General features: G+C 30.1%; 2 protein-coding genes across 2 annotated transcripts; both read right to left on the bottom strand.

The window, feature by feature from the left end:
• Window positions 1-249: 249 nt before the first annotated feature.
• On the bottom strand, window positions 250-2,008 carry Dbp21E2 (putative ATP-dependent RNA helicase Dbp21E2). The gene is made up of 6 exons (XM_011506079.1): window positions 1,846-2,008; window positions 1,507-1,764; window positions 1,157-1,270; window positions 961-1,087; window positions 696-792; window positions 250-551 (listed from the first exon to the last, which is right to left on the bottom strand). Exons 1-6 carry the CDS (start codon window positions 1,918-1,920, stop codon window positions 302-304), a joined length of 921 nt encoding a protein of 306 aa, XP_011504381.1. The 5' UTR covers window positions 1,921-2,008; the 3' UTR covers window positions 250-301.
• A 5,203-nt stretch (window positions 2,009-7,211) lies between these two features.
• gbb (glass bottom boat) lies at window positions 7,212-8,635 on the bottom strand. Its single transcript, XM_011506423.1, has one exon. It carries the CDS (start codon window positions 8,633-8,635, stop codon window positions 7,346-7,348), a length of 1,290 nt encoding a protein of 429 aa, XP_011504725.1. The 3' UTR covers window positions 7,212-7,345.
• Window positions 8,636-16,984: the final 8,349 nt, after the last annotated feature.

Raw genomic sequence — 16,984 nt, 5'->3', positions numbered from 1 at the left:
TGAAAAGAATGACATCATTTACTATTTAATGGCATATAAATAAGGACATAATAAACTTTTAATATTCGTCGAAATATCCGTTAAAACATATTATAAATTATTTAATATGTATGCTTTGATAAATAAATATAAAAAAATTCATATTCAAATCGAAATTTGTGGGATATTTGCAATTTAAATTAAAATTATTGTTAAATAAAATTATATTTACGTTTATAGAGATATACATATGGTTAAATACACCCGGTCTTATTTATAAATTTTATATTTTATTAAAATATGTAAAATTATACAAAATAATTTATTGCGGAATTCTATAAGATGGTTCTACGAATGGATCAGAAGAATTTGTACTCTTATTATTGTCTGAATTAGATTTTATAAATTCGTCTTGTTCATTTGCGTTATGTATAAAATCAATCATAGGAATAGAAGTTTTCTTTCTAATAGCAAATTCAATTTTACTTGTTAGAATAATTTCTAGTGGTCTGCTAATAAAATTAATGACTTGACAACTATTTGGACTACCGATTCTTCCAGTTCTTCCACACCTTAAACAAAAATTATGCACCCATTAAACAAAAAGTTTTTTTTTTAAACGATAATTACAATTGATAACATTATTTAAGTAATATTATTTTAATTAATATGGGTGTCGATCTTTCATTATTATGTAACAAAAATAAGTTAATTACCTATGAATGTATTCTGATGAAATTAATGGAAAATCATAGTTAATGACTTGTTGAACGTGAATGGTATCAAGTCCTCGTGCACCGGCATCTGTAGTAACTAAAATATTAGATATTCCAATTTGAAATTCGTTAAATTTACCGCGTTTTAACTCAATAGGCATGTCCCCGTGTAAACGAATGCAATGAATATTATAAGACTTCAGAAATAGTGAAACAAAATCACATGTTTTAATGGTGTTGGTAAATATTATTATCGGAATTTTACTTTTAATTTTGGCTTTAATGAGCTTTAACAATTCCATTGGTTTATCTGCTGTTTTCAGTCTCAAAAATTTTTGTGGTACGCTAATTTGGTGTTGATTCCCACTTACCACTGGTTCTAAATAATTATTCTGAAAATAATAATTATTATTCATAAAATATATTGTTTAAAAAGAATTTTCATAAATTTCAGTACCTACTTTAACAAATGAATGTAGCTTTGAAGGTAAATTTTCAGGAATTGTTGCTGAACTCAAAGTTAATTGCACTTGATATGGGAAATTTGGATTTGAACAAAAGCTTTGGTCTGAAACCTAAAAATTTGTATTTATAGTGCAATTAATGATATAATAGAATATAAATTATTAATCACATTCAGTATTATGAATATACTATTATTAAATATATATATATATATATATGCCTATCCGTGATTAGAAAATTACTAATTTACATAATTACTAATGGTAAAAGAATTAAGCTTGATGTTTAATTTATATTCTAATACTGAAAATTTTAACTTATTTAATATAAAAGATAATTTTAATACAGGCATTGTATGTATAAAATGAGATAGTTTATCACTAAAAGTTGGATCCAGTAAAACATCAGCTTCGTCGAGAACAATATGTCTGACATAATTCATATCGTAGATATTCCATGTCACCAACTTAGATAATACTCCTAAGCTTGCAATAATAAGATCAACTTGATGAATTGGTGGATCTTTTGCTATTTTCATTGTTTGTCCCCCGATATAGCTACTAATTTTCAAATCCATCTGCTTAGATAATTTCTTTGCTTCGCTCTATAAGAAATATAGGCATTATAGACAAATTTTAAGGAATATAAACAGTATAAAAATAAAATTAGAAATTTTATTACTTACACAAATTTGCAAAGTTAAATCGTGGCTTGGTGTTAAGATAAGTCCTAAAGGAGAATTTACTTTTCTTTTTATCATTGGCTTCCAATTACTTATTTGATATAGCAACGGAAGTAAAAATGCAAATGTTTTGCCACAGCCTGTTTCAGCGGTTATAATAATATTTTTTCCACTTAGTATTTTTGGGATACTTAGTACTTGTATATGAGTAGGATGAATAAAATTTAGTTTTTCGAGATTCGTCACTAACTGTCGATTTAAAATTATGTCTTTAAATATTTTTGATTTATCCACGGTATTTACATTGTCCTAGAAATAATTTAACACGGAAGATTAATTGGAAAAAATGAATGGATTATACAAAGATCAACATATAATACCACTGATATAATTAAATATATGCATTAATGTATTTGTGAAATTAATTCAATAATTGTCAAGCTGAAAAATAATTGAATAAATAAATCGAATAAACATAAATCTTATTTGTATTCTAAAATTTCATTTCCATTTAATAATTGTATTTTAAATATTCTACTATGTCAGACGGTCTTTTAATAACTTATTTATCAAAATTGTTTTTATAATACAAGGATTTTAAATTTTGGATTTTAAATTTTGGATTTTAAATTAAAATATAATTTAAAATTCAATAGTCAATTTATCAATTTCTACTAACACTATTATTCAAATAAAATTTTTTCTAAATAAAATATATATAGAAAATTTGCATATAATATACAAAAGTATATAATTACATTTTTAACAGGATATATCGTGAAGTAATCACCTCTTGAATCTTTGTGCTGCCATCCTCTAGAAGCCAATGGTATTATTTGAAACTTAGAATAAGTTTGATTTTTATAGAAATTAAAACTAGATCTTTTACATTTTATAATATACGTGTCTTTATCCAATTTTTTTTCCTTTTTTGATGCATCGGGAAATTGTTTTTCTATTTCTTCATTGCTTATAAAATCATTGTCTAAATCTGTCTATTATGAAAATTTTATAATTAGCACATATAAAATAAAATAAGTTTAACAATAACTTCCTTACATACCGAGTATTTTATTGAAAATCTTCTTAATTTAACAATTGATTCATCCACAACTTGATAACCATTTTTATAAAAATATCGTAACATTGTAAGACTTTTTTTATTCAATGTACAGTCTTTAAAATAATATATAAAAAAACTTGTATTTATATTTGTTTACGATTAGTTAATTTTTTCAAATAAATAATCTCTTATTAAAATTTTCATGTGATTTAAATATACGAACATTATTACAAAGTGTAATGCAACGTTGAGTCTGATTTTGTTTTTAAGAAACTGACCTAACCTATTTCAAGAAGCAGTTATGCAACAATAACACGTGAAAAGTTATGTGCATCATTCGATTAAAAACTATAGAATAAATAGACTTGATAGATCCTTGAAATGAAATTTCGACATTGAAACGAGAAACATTTCATTTATTATTCATAATTTTAACAATATAAGCTAAAGATTTTGTAACTCTGTCGGTAAAAGAGAACATATATATATATATATATATATATATATATATATATATATGAAAAAGTATCAAAATAATGTTTGTAATAATTTAAATATCTTTAATAAGAATATTATTTGTACGAGTTAAATAAATAAGCACTCCTGATATCATAAAAGTTCCATAAATTACTAGCAGTCGAATGTTAATTTTTATTTACTATGTATAGTGAATTATTATTTATTAAATATACATATTTTAATAGCAATTGTATTAGTAAATTTATATTAATTAAGATTGTATATTATTTATATATTCCTTAAAAAAATATACATCACACGTGATTGTGTATTATAGTGCCTTTTTAATATATATTTTTATTTTAGTAGATTAATGAATTTATATAGAGGATTAAAACTATTTCTGTAAGATTGGTAAATTAGAATAAATTTTGATGAATATTCTATATAATTAAAGAAATTTTATCAACAAATTCAATTCAATTGCGAAAATTCGAAATATCAAATTTTATGGAAAATATTATAAGTAATAACAAAATCAATCCATCTTATACAATTCATTAGGATGTATATTTTTATTTAGTGTAGAAATTTTGTTCATATAAGACATAGTAAAAAGATTGTCAAGTCCATTCCTAATAAGTAAAAATATTATTGTATCTATTACTGGAATATGCATCTCTAGAAACAATTAGGCAACAGTAATTATACATTAGGTATATAAAATTGTATATTGCAATCTGATATAAGAATATTTATACATACACTCGCAGTGTGCAACAACGACGCAATGTGAAAGTACAAAGTTAATTATATGTGCGCTATTGTAAAGACACATAAATATTGCTTAGAAGGTACATTCAATATTGCAAAATAAATGTAAACGTTCTTTATTTTTCTCAGACTTGAAATAAAGTTTAATTTCGTGATATACAAATAGTTAGAGAATGTCATATGGGTAACCGCATTTAAAAATTTTATTATTGCATGGATTATCTTATGTATTATTAAAGTTATATCGCTAGATTCTGATGATAACATATCTGATGATACTTATCTGATGATCAAATCTTGAAATCGGAATAAATAAATATTTTTTTAGTTCGAATAACGTGTAATCTAGAATGTTTACATAATCTATAACGTATAGCACGCATCCTGCATCTTTACCGTATTTACTTATATATTTATAATGTCTGTTTCCAATAATATTGTCAAATATTGACTATTTAAAAATGCTGAAATATATCATTGTGTATAATCAAGACATTTTTATTCAATTTCAAACTATAATCTACTTTACCTTCCTTGCATACAGTGCACACCAACGTGTATTCTTATATACGCATTATTAATGTAATTTTAAGATTATGTAATAAAGTATTACTATTTCATTAGAAATATGTTATAAAATTTTAATAAATCCCGTATGATTTACATAAATTGTAAAATTCTCTTAATAAGGTATTTTCAAGTATTTCAGTTTTCGTATAATAAATACTTGTGAAAATTAACGAGTTAATTTTAAATTTAAAATCATAAATATAATAATTATAGTAGGTCACATTGAACAATTTAAAATGTGTAATAATATAAATTCTTCGTAGAAACGATTGTATATGCAAAAGTAAATATACATATATAATCAATTCGGTATTTGAATTTTGCGTAAGTTAAACGATATTTTTCAAATTAATGGTTTTAATTTGGAAGCAATTGGTTGAAGAGTATTTGATGTTGTATGAATATTACAAGTGATAATAAAAATAATTGGTAATAACATGACGATGATGTTGCTAATGATGGATTGATGGTTAATAAAGAAATTTATATAGGTGGGCTAAATAATATAATTGATATTGTACAGATTTATACAGATCTCTACACTATCGATGTTATGTTTGTTTTTTTGTTTTTTTTTTTGTTTTTTTTTTGTTAATATAGAATACTAGAAAAAGTAAGCAAATTTCAAATAATTCTAACAATACGAAAAAATTTTTAAAAAGAATCAATAAAAAGTGGATAGTCTATGGATTAGATTATTTCATCCTCTGATTTACGTTGAATTAAAAATTATTTTAATTTTTATATCATCTGCATTTGGGAATCTATATATTTATATTAAAAATACATTTTATTATTATTTAATTTGTAAAATTAATGGAAAAAATAAAAATATTTTCGGGTTACGTTTTTGTATTATTTTATTGTCTTTGTTAAAAATATATCTTAGAAAATGGTAAAATTATATAACAAGTAGTTAGTAAATTATACTTTTTACTTCAAAATACACATATATCTTACAAATTATTAAATGTTTACTACATAATTATTGCTTATATATATAGAAAAATTTCAGTTTATCTTCTATTAATACAATAATAAATTATTCATTTCTATGAAGACCATAATAATGCCATTGAAACAATAAACGAAGAGTACGTTCGGTTAATTACAAAATTATTATGAAAGCTTTTGTATCATTCTCATTTTTGAAATATATAATATATAATTATACAGTTATACAGATAGTTTTAGTTTTCTAGTGTATTATACGTTAAAACGCTCATACAAATGATTGCTTAACATATTATGTACTTAATAATGACAATTATTGTATTTTTATGGCAAACGATTTTTTGTATAAAAAGCACTTTATATGTTAATAGTATATTCATTTTAAATGTCTTATACTCTAAGTACACCCTAGTGAAAATATTTATATATTTTATAAAAATACAATTCAAGATGCAGCAGGCGCGTGTGTAAATTTTGACAGGATTTTAAACATGTGTTACATATATTAAATAAAACGAACATTTCAGATGAATGAACGTATTTTTAATGAAGAAAGAGAATAAAAAGAAATTCAACTGTTCGTACAGTATGTAAGTAGTAAGAAATATCATAGTGTTCCAAGTAATACATGTTTTTTATGAATTTTTTTTTACGTTTTCATACGTTGAATGAAAACGTAATGAATACGTTTGTGTGACTTACAATTTTTTTTAATATTTTCATTATGGTAGTGGCACTGTGATACGTATACTTAATCTGTACACAAATATATAAAGTTATAATCGATCGATTTAATATACTTTCATGATATAAGCAGAAGATAAATATCGTAGGGGAAAATAGTTTATGCGTTAGGTAAAGCAAGAATTTTATTGCTTGACGGAAGAACTTGGATGACGGAGAAACTTGGATTTGAATGGATACGAGTTTGTCGTTCACAAAAATGTGCTATTAATCGACTTTCTAATAACACTGGAACACCGCATTAAAAAGAGCATTTTATTATTTGTTCGCGCAATAATGGCCGATGTCAGTGCAATTAATGCATGCAATAATATGGGAATTTTTATTAATGATTGACTAATTGAGGACTAAATTGAACGCTGTAATTGTTATAATATTGCGGAAAGAATTTTTGTTTTTTTTTTTTTTTTTTAATAGGGTTGAGTCAAGCGGAGATGTAATTTGGCGTAGGAACGTTAGTAAATGATCAAATGAGCCCGCACTGGTGACTGGAGGAGGCTCGAAGTAAAGGAAATGAGGAGAAGAAGGAAGGAAGGAAGGGAGTGAAGCGAGAGAGCGAACAAGCGAGCAAAGCGCGGGTCAACGGAAGAAGAGGAGAACGATGATAATGATGATAATGACGATGATTGAGACGACGAAAGAAGATATACTCGGAGAATACGGAGATGAGAGCGTCGGAGATTTCGGGCAATTCGCCGAAATGTATTGCGAACGGAAAGAAAGACGGCGGACAATAGTTGGATCGTAATTAGAGGGTGGGGGGGGGGGGGGGGGGGGGGGGGGGGGGGGGGGGGGGGGGGGGCGGCGGTGGCGAGTGGACGAGTGGGCGGTCGGTGAGTGGAGTGGAGCCGAAGCTGGATGAGGTAGCGAATAGGTGAAGGAGGAAGAGGAGGAGGAGGAGGAGGAGGAGGAGGAGGAGGAGTAGGAACGGCCGAGGTCCTAGTGACAGCCGCAGCTCTTGACCACCATGTTCTTGTACTTCTTGAGTATGACGTTGCTCTCGTCGAGGAAGTACAGGACGGAGATGGGCGAGAGCTTCGTCGGGGCACAACAGGGCTTCGGGACCTTGCCCGGGTTCACGAGGTGCACGAGCGTCTGGACGATCGCGTGATTGGTCGCGTTCATGTGGGCGTTGAGTGGAAAGTTGCACTCGCCGCTGCAGTAATAAGCGTCGTAGCCGTCGGGTGCGATTATCCAGTCCTGCCACTGGAGGTCGCGGAAGCTCACGTAGAGCGTCTGTATCTTACAGGTGCGCGAGTTGTACTGGACTTGGGGATCGGCGTAAGGATTGCCGGGTCTGTAGTCCAGGGCCGCCACCTCGGCTTTCTTCTTCCGCTTGGCCTCGCGCTTTTGTCGTACCTTCCGCTCGCGCAAGCCCGAGCTCTTGAAGAAGCCGACCATGAATGGCTGCCTGTCCGCGGCGCCCCGGAACCCAACCAGGCCCACATCCTCGGGCCGCATCTCGTGCACGTGCCGCTCGGCCGGGTGCACCGAGAGGTAGAGGCCACGGTTCGCACCGGGGTCTCGCAGCCAGTGCTCAAGGGCCGCGCTCACGTTGAGTGCGATCCAACCCTCCCGGCCACTGCTCGCGTTCACCGCGTCCAGGTACTCGAGCTCCCGCTCACCGTCCTCGAGCCTCAGGACCCTGTAGGCCGTGAGGGTGAAAGAGCCGCGGTTGCGCGCCGGGCGCACCGCCTCGAGGCCCCGGTACAGCCTCAGTTCTGCCCCGACGACGCGCTCGTCCGTGGGGGCCTCCGAGACGTCGAACCAGAGCCTCTTGCCGCGCTCGTGCCTGACGCTCGGCACGTGCTGATTCCTCGCAGCAAAGCTCATTATCACGTCGCTCTGGTCGATGGCCCTGAGATCCTGGCCGCTGAGCTCGGGCCTCGGGCTCGAGCCCTCCTCTAACGCGCTCTTGTAGATGTCCAGGAGGAACTTGGGCGCGGAGCGGCGCACCTGGGGCCGCCGGGGCGGTGGCCGCTCCGGCAGCCCCAGCAGGCTCAGGATCTCGTGTTCGACCTCGCGACGCTCACGCTGCCCGACGACGCGGTGCACGAGCGTCTGATCGAAGCCGTTGTCCACATAGAGGCCACTCGGTCGCTCGGCCTTGCCTGGCCGAGGGACCAGTGGCGAGAACGGCAACACCAGCAACAACAACACTAGCAGCAGCAACGGCGGCGACGACGACGACGACGACGACGACGACGACGACGGCAGCGCGGACGTCATGACGGAGGCTAGAGCGCGCGGAGGCGCCTCATCTCACCCAAGGATTTAGCTTGGAGGCTGCGATGGACGCGCGCGCACTGGTTGTCGCCGGCCGAAGCCGCGGCCTCCCGCTCTCTCTCTCTCTCTCTCTCTCTCTCTCTCTCTCTCTCTCTCTCTCGGCCTCCCTCCTCGCATTCCTCAGCGAGAGGCGCTGTCGCTGCCCCACCAGACGTCCGCCGCTCTGACCGAAGCTAAAGGACGCGCGTCGCTCTCGGGAGCCTCTTTGTTTCTCTCGACGCCGTCTTCCTTGTTCTGTAGTCAGCAGCCGAGGAGAAGGTGACCATTGCACAATCCGCGGTGGGCTTGCACCCGGACAACCAGGCTCGTCGTCGCGATCGTTTGGGGCGCTGATGTATCTAGGGGGGGGGGGGGGCGACAGGGATTACCAAACAGAAATCACGAGTACCTTAACGACTCACCTCCGCATTCTTATTCTCCCTTTCTCTTTCTGCCTCTCTACCATAGATTACAAAAGGACAGCAGACTTTTAAGCATCTTATTTCTCCTTCTTTTTTTCTTCTTCCTTCTTGATCTTGAAGCACACCCTCACTCTTCTACATCGCACGCATTCGAGCAGCTTTTCGCCTCTGGATATACTTTAGGCCCAAACTGATGATTCATTTCCAATTACCAGCGTGTATACAGGTACACATACACAAACAGGCGCACGAGCGCGCCTATGTTCGTTTGTATGTGTATCTCGCTAAATATCTTGCTATCTCATGATCTTCGTAAAGATCCTTTGTTTAACAAAGTATAATCCTCTCTTCACTAACGATTTTTCAATATTGCCGATTTTAATGTCGATTTAACTCCGGTGAATATTCTTATTCCAACTGAATTATTTGAACCAGGAAAGTCGTTTTAATTGCATAAACTCTATAGCGGAGCAACGTTCGTGTCGTATTTAAATACTCGATCATTTCATTCGATACGACTTTAAAATTTATTCCAAAATATTTTATAAAATGGTGAAGATTTAACTTATACAATAATCATTTGCAATATTATGACCGAAAATGTTTTTTTTTTTTTTAATGTTATAAAATAGTAGAAAATAGTTCTTAAAATCATTATTAAATAATCAAGAGTATTTATCAAATAATTGAAGTAGACGCGACTGTATTATGAAAAATTATAAACGTTCATATTTTTAATGCATGTAATACAAAAATGTTGTAATATAATGTTTGAAAACGCTATTGCATTCTATTTTTATGCCAATAATACACGTGCGTACGTAGTTGAATTTAAAAATACAATTTTCTATAAGACCAAAAAAAAATGTGTCCCTATAATTATTGAATTAATTTAACCCCGATTTCATGTTTATTAATAATGAAAATGATTTTCTAAAAATTATGACTTTTTTTTCTTTGTTTTTTTGTTATTTGTTATTTGTTATTTGTTATTTGTTTTTTGTTTTTTTGTTTTTTGTTTTTTATTCTATTAATCTATATTTATAGATGCCTGTAGTTAGTACTCAATTATTCTTTATTATATAGATAATAATAATCGATAAAATGATTGTTGAAAAAAGACAATGGTTGGACAATTGATGGACAAGTCCGATGGGAATTCGTATTTAAATTCGTATAATTACAGTAATCTTTCGTGTTAAATGAAACATTATACTAACCGCTAAATAGTGTAAACACAGGATTCTGAAAATCATAGGATTAATAACATTTTCTATGAATCACTATATTATTATTATTATTTTACTTCTATTTCAGGAGTGCATATGCATATTATGTTTTCGGGACGTCCAGCACTATAATTTATCCAAATTTTTTTATAATCCTACATGCCACTTCTTTATTTTGATTCTACTTAATACATATTTAAATACCCATGATAAATTATACTATTAATCCAATTCTTTACATTTAACCGAATAAAGGAACAACGGTGGTTATAAGCCTGCGAAACCAATAGAAAGTTTAATTAATGTAACTATCAGATTATTAATATATAATATTAGTATCGCTAGGACTTGAATATAAAGCATTTCAGTATTAATATAAGTAGACAGGAGCTTAACAACAATTTGTCTATTTATCCTAAAAAAATTATCTGAATAATTATGATTAATATGACATAATTAATATCTTCTTGTAGTTATTGTTTGAAAAATTTTTCTCTTGTGAAACTTTTATCCGATCGCAAGTAGAATATAGATGAAATTCGTGAAAAGTAGAGATGAATTTGATTGTTCCCCACTGTTTTTCATTCATAACCAATGGAAGGTGCGCGTATTTTCATTGCTTGGTAAGCTTATATAAACCATCCAAGTAATGCCGCACATGGCAGTCGAGCAGAGTCGGGAGTTTGGCAAGTTCTATGAATCAATATAATTACTCTTCTTAGATTTTTTGGTTAATAGCGAGGAGTAAAAAGGCTTTCAAATATTTTAATAATTGCACAAATGTGATATTATTTTATCACGTCGGTGACGAATCTTAGAGATAATATTTTCCTTATAAACATTTAATTAAACAATTACAAGTAGAATTACGCGCATCATACATTCTAAACGATATAAGACCATGCGACATTTAGAAAAAAAAAAAAAAAAAAAAATTGATTAATTCACGAATAAATGATTCCTCCGTGGTTACAAGATTTATTAAAATTATAAAGAAATAATTTATAATTATAACGAATTTTTGAAACTAATTAGCCCCGGTCCGGTAATGTGTGAAACCAATTGAGTTTCATCGTTCAAAATCACTTTTAATAGCTGCTGGATTATGTGGTAAGTTATATTATTAATAATCGTAAGTAATATCATTTAACAGAATTTTTATTCTTAACTAAATATTTCTTACGGTTCATATAATGAATGCACACAATTTCTAAAGCTATTATGTCAAAGGGATTATTTATTGAGATGATTGTTGCTTTCGTCGCACTACATTAATATAATGCACCATCGATATAATCTTTCATATTCAAATACAAAACATTATTTTGGCTACAGAATATTAAAAAATCTCACCCATTAGTAAATTTATTAATTTTACGATACTTTATGCTAATTATTTAATATATATTGTTGTTTCAATTTAAAAATATCCTTTTACTTATTTATAAAATTTTCTCGTAGGCGTCGTATGTACGTAATTTCCGATATCAGTCTTTTCTTTTTTTTTCGTGTTATCTTTAAATCTTGTATTAAATCAACGCTATGATATTTAAATTTTTATAATTTTATCTTATCCTATACAGGCCAATTATTTTATTACTTACTCGTATCCGTCGTAATTACGATTTTATTTGCAATAATTGCAAATACTTTCTTTACTCATTCTATTTAAATGGACTTTCTGAAAAATATTGCTAAATAATTATCGTTCCTTCATAAACTTTATTTTTTCTTCTCGGTATTTTTCTTACGCAATTGTTTGGCAAAATGATTGCCATTTTATAGGTTACATAATTCAATCATTTTTTTGCAAACTGCAAACAGAGTCGCAAAGAATATAGAAATTGTTTCTTGATTAGTCCTTATTTGACATTTTTCTTTCTTTTTTTTTTTTTTTTTTACATAGTACACTAGCATAAACTATTGTCTGAATCCATACATGAAATTATAATAATTGTTATATTATAATGATAAAACGACTGTTTTACATTAATAAACTTTTTAACTCATCTTAAATTCATATGTTAAAAATTGAAGAAAAAAAATTTTGTAAAATGAATGCATAATTTCGAATAACAGCTTTTCTCATCTTCTAGTTTCCATTAAAAATCGCACATGAAAATGTCTGACAGTCAAAAAAATGTCGAGATCAATCAAACTTCGCCAAGACAATGTTTAAATAAGAAAATTAATTAATTTATAATATGTAACGAGGCTAGAGTTGCATTTTCACTTTTCGGAGTGATTTAAAAGTTGTAATTGTCAACACAGCAATGATTATAGTTTTATATTATATATTTTAAATGAGAATATTATGTGTGTTTGTCTATATAATGTGCGCCCAGATATTAATGAAAAAATAATTTTCCAAATAATTAATTTATTATTATGAATCTAGGACTGTAATTTGATAATTTAAAAGCTCGTTAAGAAGTAACGATTTTGATTAGATTTAATTGATAATTACGATTATATTGAAATGTTTACTGCATTTGACTTTCCACTATTTCCTTATATTTTAATAAATACTCGATATAAAGCCATAAATATTTATTGAAATATATGATAATTCATTTTGCAACAATTATACGTCTATTAAAATATTGCAAAATATAATAACTTATATTTACATAGTACGTACATTTGTTTATAATTATCAAATATTTTAAATATTACCGTCTATCGCGAGTAATGAATTTTTCGGAAATTTTTATCACATTATAACAAGTAATTCTTTAATACTCGTAAAACATTAAAATATGGAGTGTAATGAAATATAGATATTTAAAAATATAAAAACGTATCTAATTAATAAATATCTTTCTTTTAATATGTACGAATGAATCTCATTCGAAGCATTTATGTCTGCAATTAAAAATACTTTTTTATTTGTATTGGTAAGTATGCAACGCTGAAGCTTGTACGTGAATCTTCTTGACTATCTTAGCAATAATTTTTCTTAGCAAAAAAAAAAAAATAGAAATTTCAAATTTTTAAATACTTCAATGTCTTCGTAATTATTATTACGGTGGCTTTTTAAATTCTTCGAATAAATCAAGTTTATAAAAAAAAAGATGAATATAAATTAATATTCATAAATTCATTCATATTTTTATTTAGTCAAGTAAAATTTGTATTTGCAATTAAATATTAAAATATTATATTTTAATTTACATAATTTTATAAGTGGTGATATTCTCTTAGGACTCAAAAATTTCGCATTAAGATAAATGATGAATATAAAAAGGTATAAAAAAAAAAAAAGTGCAGAAATTTGTAAGATTATGCATACATTGCAACTAAGAATAATAGAAACTATTTAACTATAATATTTTCAATAAATTCCTATAATTTATGCAGACGCACACATAAATAGTTATGATTTCGTTTAAGTTGATTTTTTCCCTAATGACATGTAGATGGCTTTTTTTTTATAAATTTTATTAAAACTAGGAGATGGTATATAGAGTATTAAAAAATATATTTTATAAAATACGGTAAATGCTCATTCGTTCTGTTTTACGAAATTTGTCATAATATAGAATAACCATCGATAACTTATTAATCGTATTAAATAATATTTGAATATATATATATATATATATATATTCACTTGGTACTGTTCAAAAAAAGTTTTTTCAGAGCAAAAAAGAGAAAAAGTATTCGAACAATTAGGAAATTCAACTTCAAAGAGATTATTAATATATGGGATGGTATAAATAATTTTAAGGAATTATTTATTTGTAAGTTTATCCATATATTTATATATTGGCTTTATATATTGAACCTCATATAATGAACGTAATTTGACACAAGTATCCAATTTAAGTAAAAAATATCCTGGTTTTGATCAACATGGGCATTTGTATTTTTAGAAGAAAATAAAGAAAGAAAGAAAGAAAGAAGAAGAAGAAGAAAAAAAGAAAAAAGAATAATATTTACCCAATGACCATTAAGAAATTTCTTTCTCGCTGGAAATGGAAACTCACGAAAGCAAAACAGCTTCGTAAATAATCTCAAATGAGTCCATTTACCTGAAAAGCACGCAAAGTTTCTCAACCTACACTCAAGATCTAGGATCTACGAGAGCTTTCTATCACCTCGTAGATCTTGAAGGCCAGTGCGAGGGGGCCGTGCCGTCGCATTAACGAGCCTCGAGACTAGGTAGTCGTGGAAAATTCCTCGAACAAAGGAAAACTTGGCTAATTGAGGAATGCGGAACATGTGACTCCGCGCTACGGAGGATTAAGCGAGAGTGGGAAACAGGAAACAAGTCCTTTGACTGACTGAAAGCTTGAAAAACTTGGCGAGCTAAGAAACGAAATAATTATTACATTGGTGCAGCGAATCAAATCTGAATTTAATCTTGCCCTTCGATGTTTATACATTTATTTTTTTATTTCTGCCCTTGGAAATGGTGTATAAGTTGTAGTGGTGCCTTTGTCGAGATTGTCACGTGGACGAATAAGTAGTAATTTGGAATGTTCTGCTAATACTACTATTGAAAATAAAATATGAGACGTTTCATCGACACATACTATAGCATATTATTATAAATTTTATTTATTTTTTTTTTTTTTTTTTGTATATAAAACACGATGTTTACCTTTTTTCATTTATTCCCCAACAATGTTGCTTTAAAATGCTTATTTATGCTCTCTATAATATAATAAATAATCCGTAGTTTATGATTCTTTTGGAATATTTTGTTAGTAAAATTTCATAGTTTGCTAACAAATGCAGAGCAATAGACAATTTAAAGAATAATACATAATAATTCATAAGACTCTAATGATTGAATATCATTTTTTTTTAAAAACATTTCACTTAAACATATTACAATTAAAAATTATTGCCACCATAATATGGACAAATAAAAAACACCGGATATATGGCTTAATTACCTTTATTTAAGTATATTTTAACATTTTATAAAATGTACAAAAGCACGTGTGAGTGAAAAATTAACATCGCAAATCATATACGTTCGTTTCTATTAAGCAATTTTTGTTTTTACACTTATAAGCTCTTAACGTTCATTATCCTCTGAGTCACCTGGACTGTGCATTCAAGTACATAAGTTTAAATATACAAATTTCTTGTTTTTTATATACTTATTATAAAGATTATATCTATTAAATCTGTTTCGTATAATAATGTTATCTCATTTCCTGATATTCCAATTGTATTATTAAATTAATTTACATTATTTTTATTTTAATGTATTTGGAAATACAAGTTATAAAATTATAACTCTGAAATGAGACGAAGAATTTACTTATCAAAGGGTAATTCTAATCGTCTTTAAATTCTCCAATTAATCATTACAATCTTAAAACATATATGAAACTTATAATTATATGATTATTATACATTGTGTACTCTATAGCCGTCAATGCAAATATAAATATCATAACAATATTGATGGTGAACGATGGTTTTTATCAATTTTTAATCGATAATTCGTATATTTATTTGATAATAAGTTCTTATTGCGGAAAATATATTCCACCTCAATTGACGCTATCTTCCTATCCTAATTCCAAATTAAAAAAATTCTAGTTTCTTCTTTTATTTCGTATGCACATATTCAGATATATATTTCGAAATGTGCAAGTTGCTCAGACTTAATTTTACTTTCTCCTGGTTTGACGATAGACGTACGTACAGGCAAATGCAACAAACTATTTGCTTAATATTTTACAGAGACATTTATAATATTTAAAATAAAATTTTAACTGCCATTTCACCGCGTTATAACGATTTCATCGTTGACTGACAAGCTTATAGTCTAAAATATGTCATTCTCTTGGATATTTTATACGAATATTAACAACAAGTGCACTCTTATGCAATGCATATCTATGTAAAGGAATATTGTAAGATGATAATATTTTAAATATCAAATATTAAGGAAACTTATAATAATAGATATTAATATTTACTTTGTCTTAACGATCAGATTTTCCAATACTACAAATTATTTCCCTATTTTTTATATAAGGGAATGTCTAAAAGTTTTTTCCATCGGTAGTTATAATATCAACTAGTAAGACATTGAATTCCTTACATCTAAATCCACGTATCGATATCCACTTACAAATGCCTGTGCGTGCACACGCGCCCACTATCACACATAAACGCACGCGCATGCACGCGCGCATGCAAACGCGTAAGCACTCTTTAGTAGTATTGAAAAATGAGTTTAAAAAATTATTTTAATATGTATATTACAATTTGCTTACATAATGCTACATGCACGAGGAGATTTTCCTTGTAATATTTGACGTACACATATGAAATTCTTTAAGGCACAGTTTTTCTGTTAGTTGAAGAAAATTCAAATTCATCAATATTTATTTCATATTTAACGAAGCAAATTTTGCTCCAAAACAATTAAGTGTAATTTTTCATCAGTTTTGAGCAACAACTTTTGTTTTTTCAAACAAATCTTTCGAACTTGTATATAATATATTGTTAATCAGCCGTAAGTAATAATATTATTTAATTTTTCTTAATAGCGCGTTTCACAGTTAAGACAAATCCTGGAATGTATTATGATTCATTTTACAATTATATATAATTAACAAAGTATCATTAATTACGACAATATATTAAATGAAAATAAAATTGATGTGTTAATAATAACAGGTACAATTCCA

The sequence above is a fragment of the Ceratosolen solmsi genome, unplaced genomic scaffold, assembly GCF_000503995.2.
Source record: "Ceratosolen solmsi marchali unplaced genomic scaffold, CerSol_1.0 scaffold7, whole genome shotgun sequence".
NCBI lineage: Eukaryota > Metazoa > Arthropoda > Insecta > Hymenoptera > Agaonidae > Ceratosolen > Ceratosolen solmsi.
The sequence above is the reverse complement of the archived record's forward strand: the minus strand, read 5'-3'. Positions and strand labels throughout refer to the sequence as shown.

Coding starts and splice junctions, on each gene's coding strand:
- Dbp21E2 (XM_011506079.1), bottom strand. CDS start 1,920: ATGATAAAAAGAAAAGTAAATTCTCCTTTAGGACTTATCTTAACACCA. Junction 1,765..1,845: donor ATTTAACTTTGCAAATTTGT/GTAAGTAATAAA, acceptor TATTTCTTATAG/AGCGAAGCAAAGAAATTATC. Junction 793..960: donor CATTAAAGCCAAAATTAAAA/GTAAAATTCCGA, acceptor CTAATATTTTAG/TTACTACAGATGCCGGTGCA.
- gbb (XM_011506423.1), bottom strand. CDS start 8,635: ATGACGTCCGCGCTGCCGTCGTCGTCGTCGTCGTCGTCGTCGTCGTCG.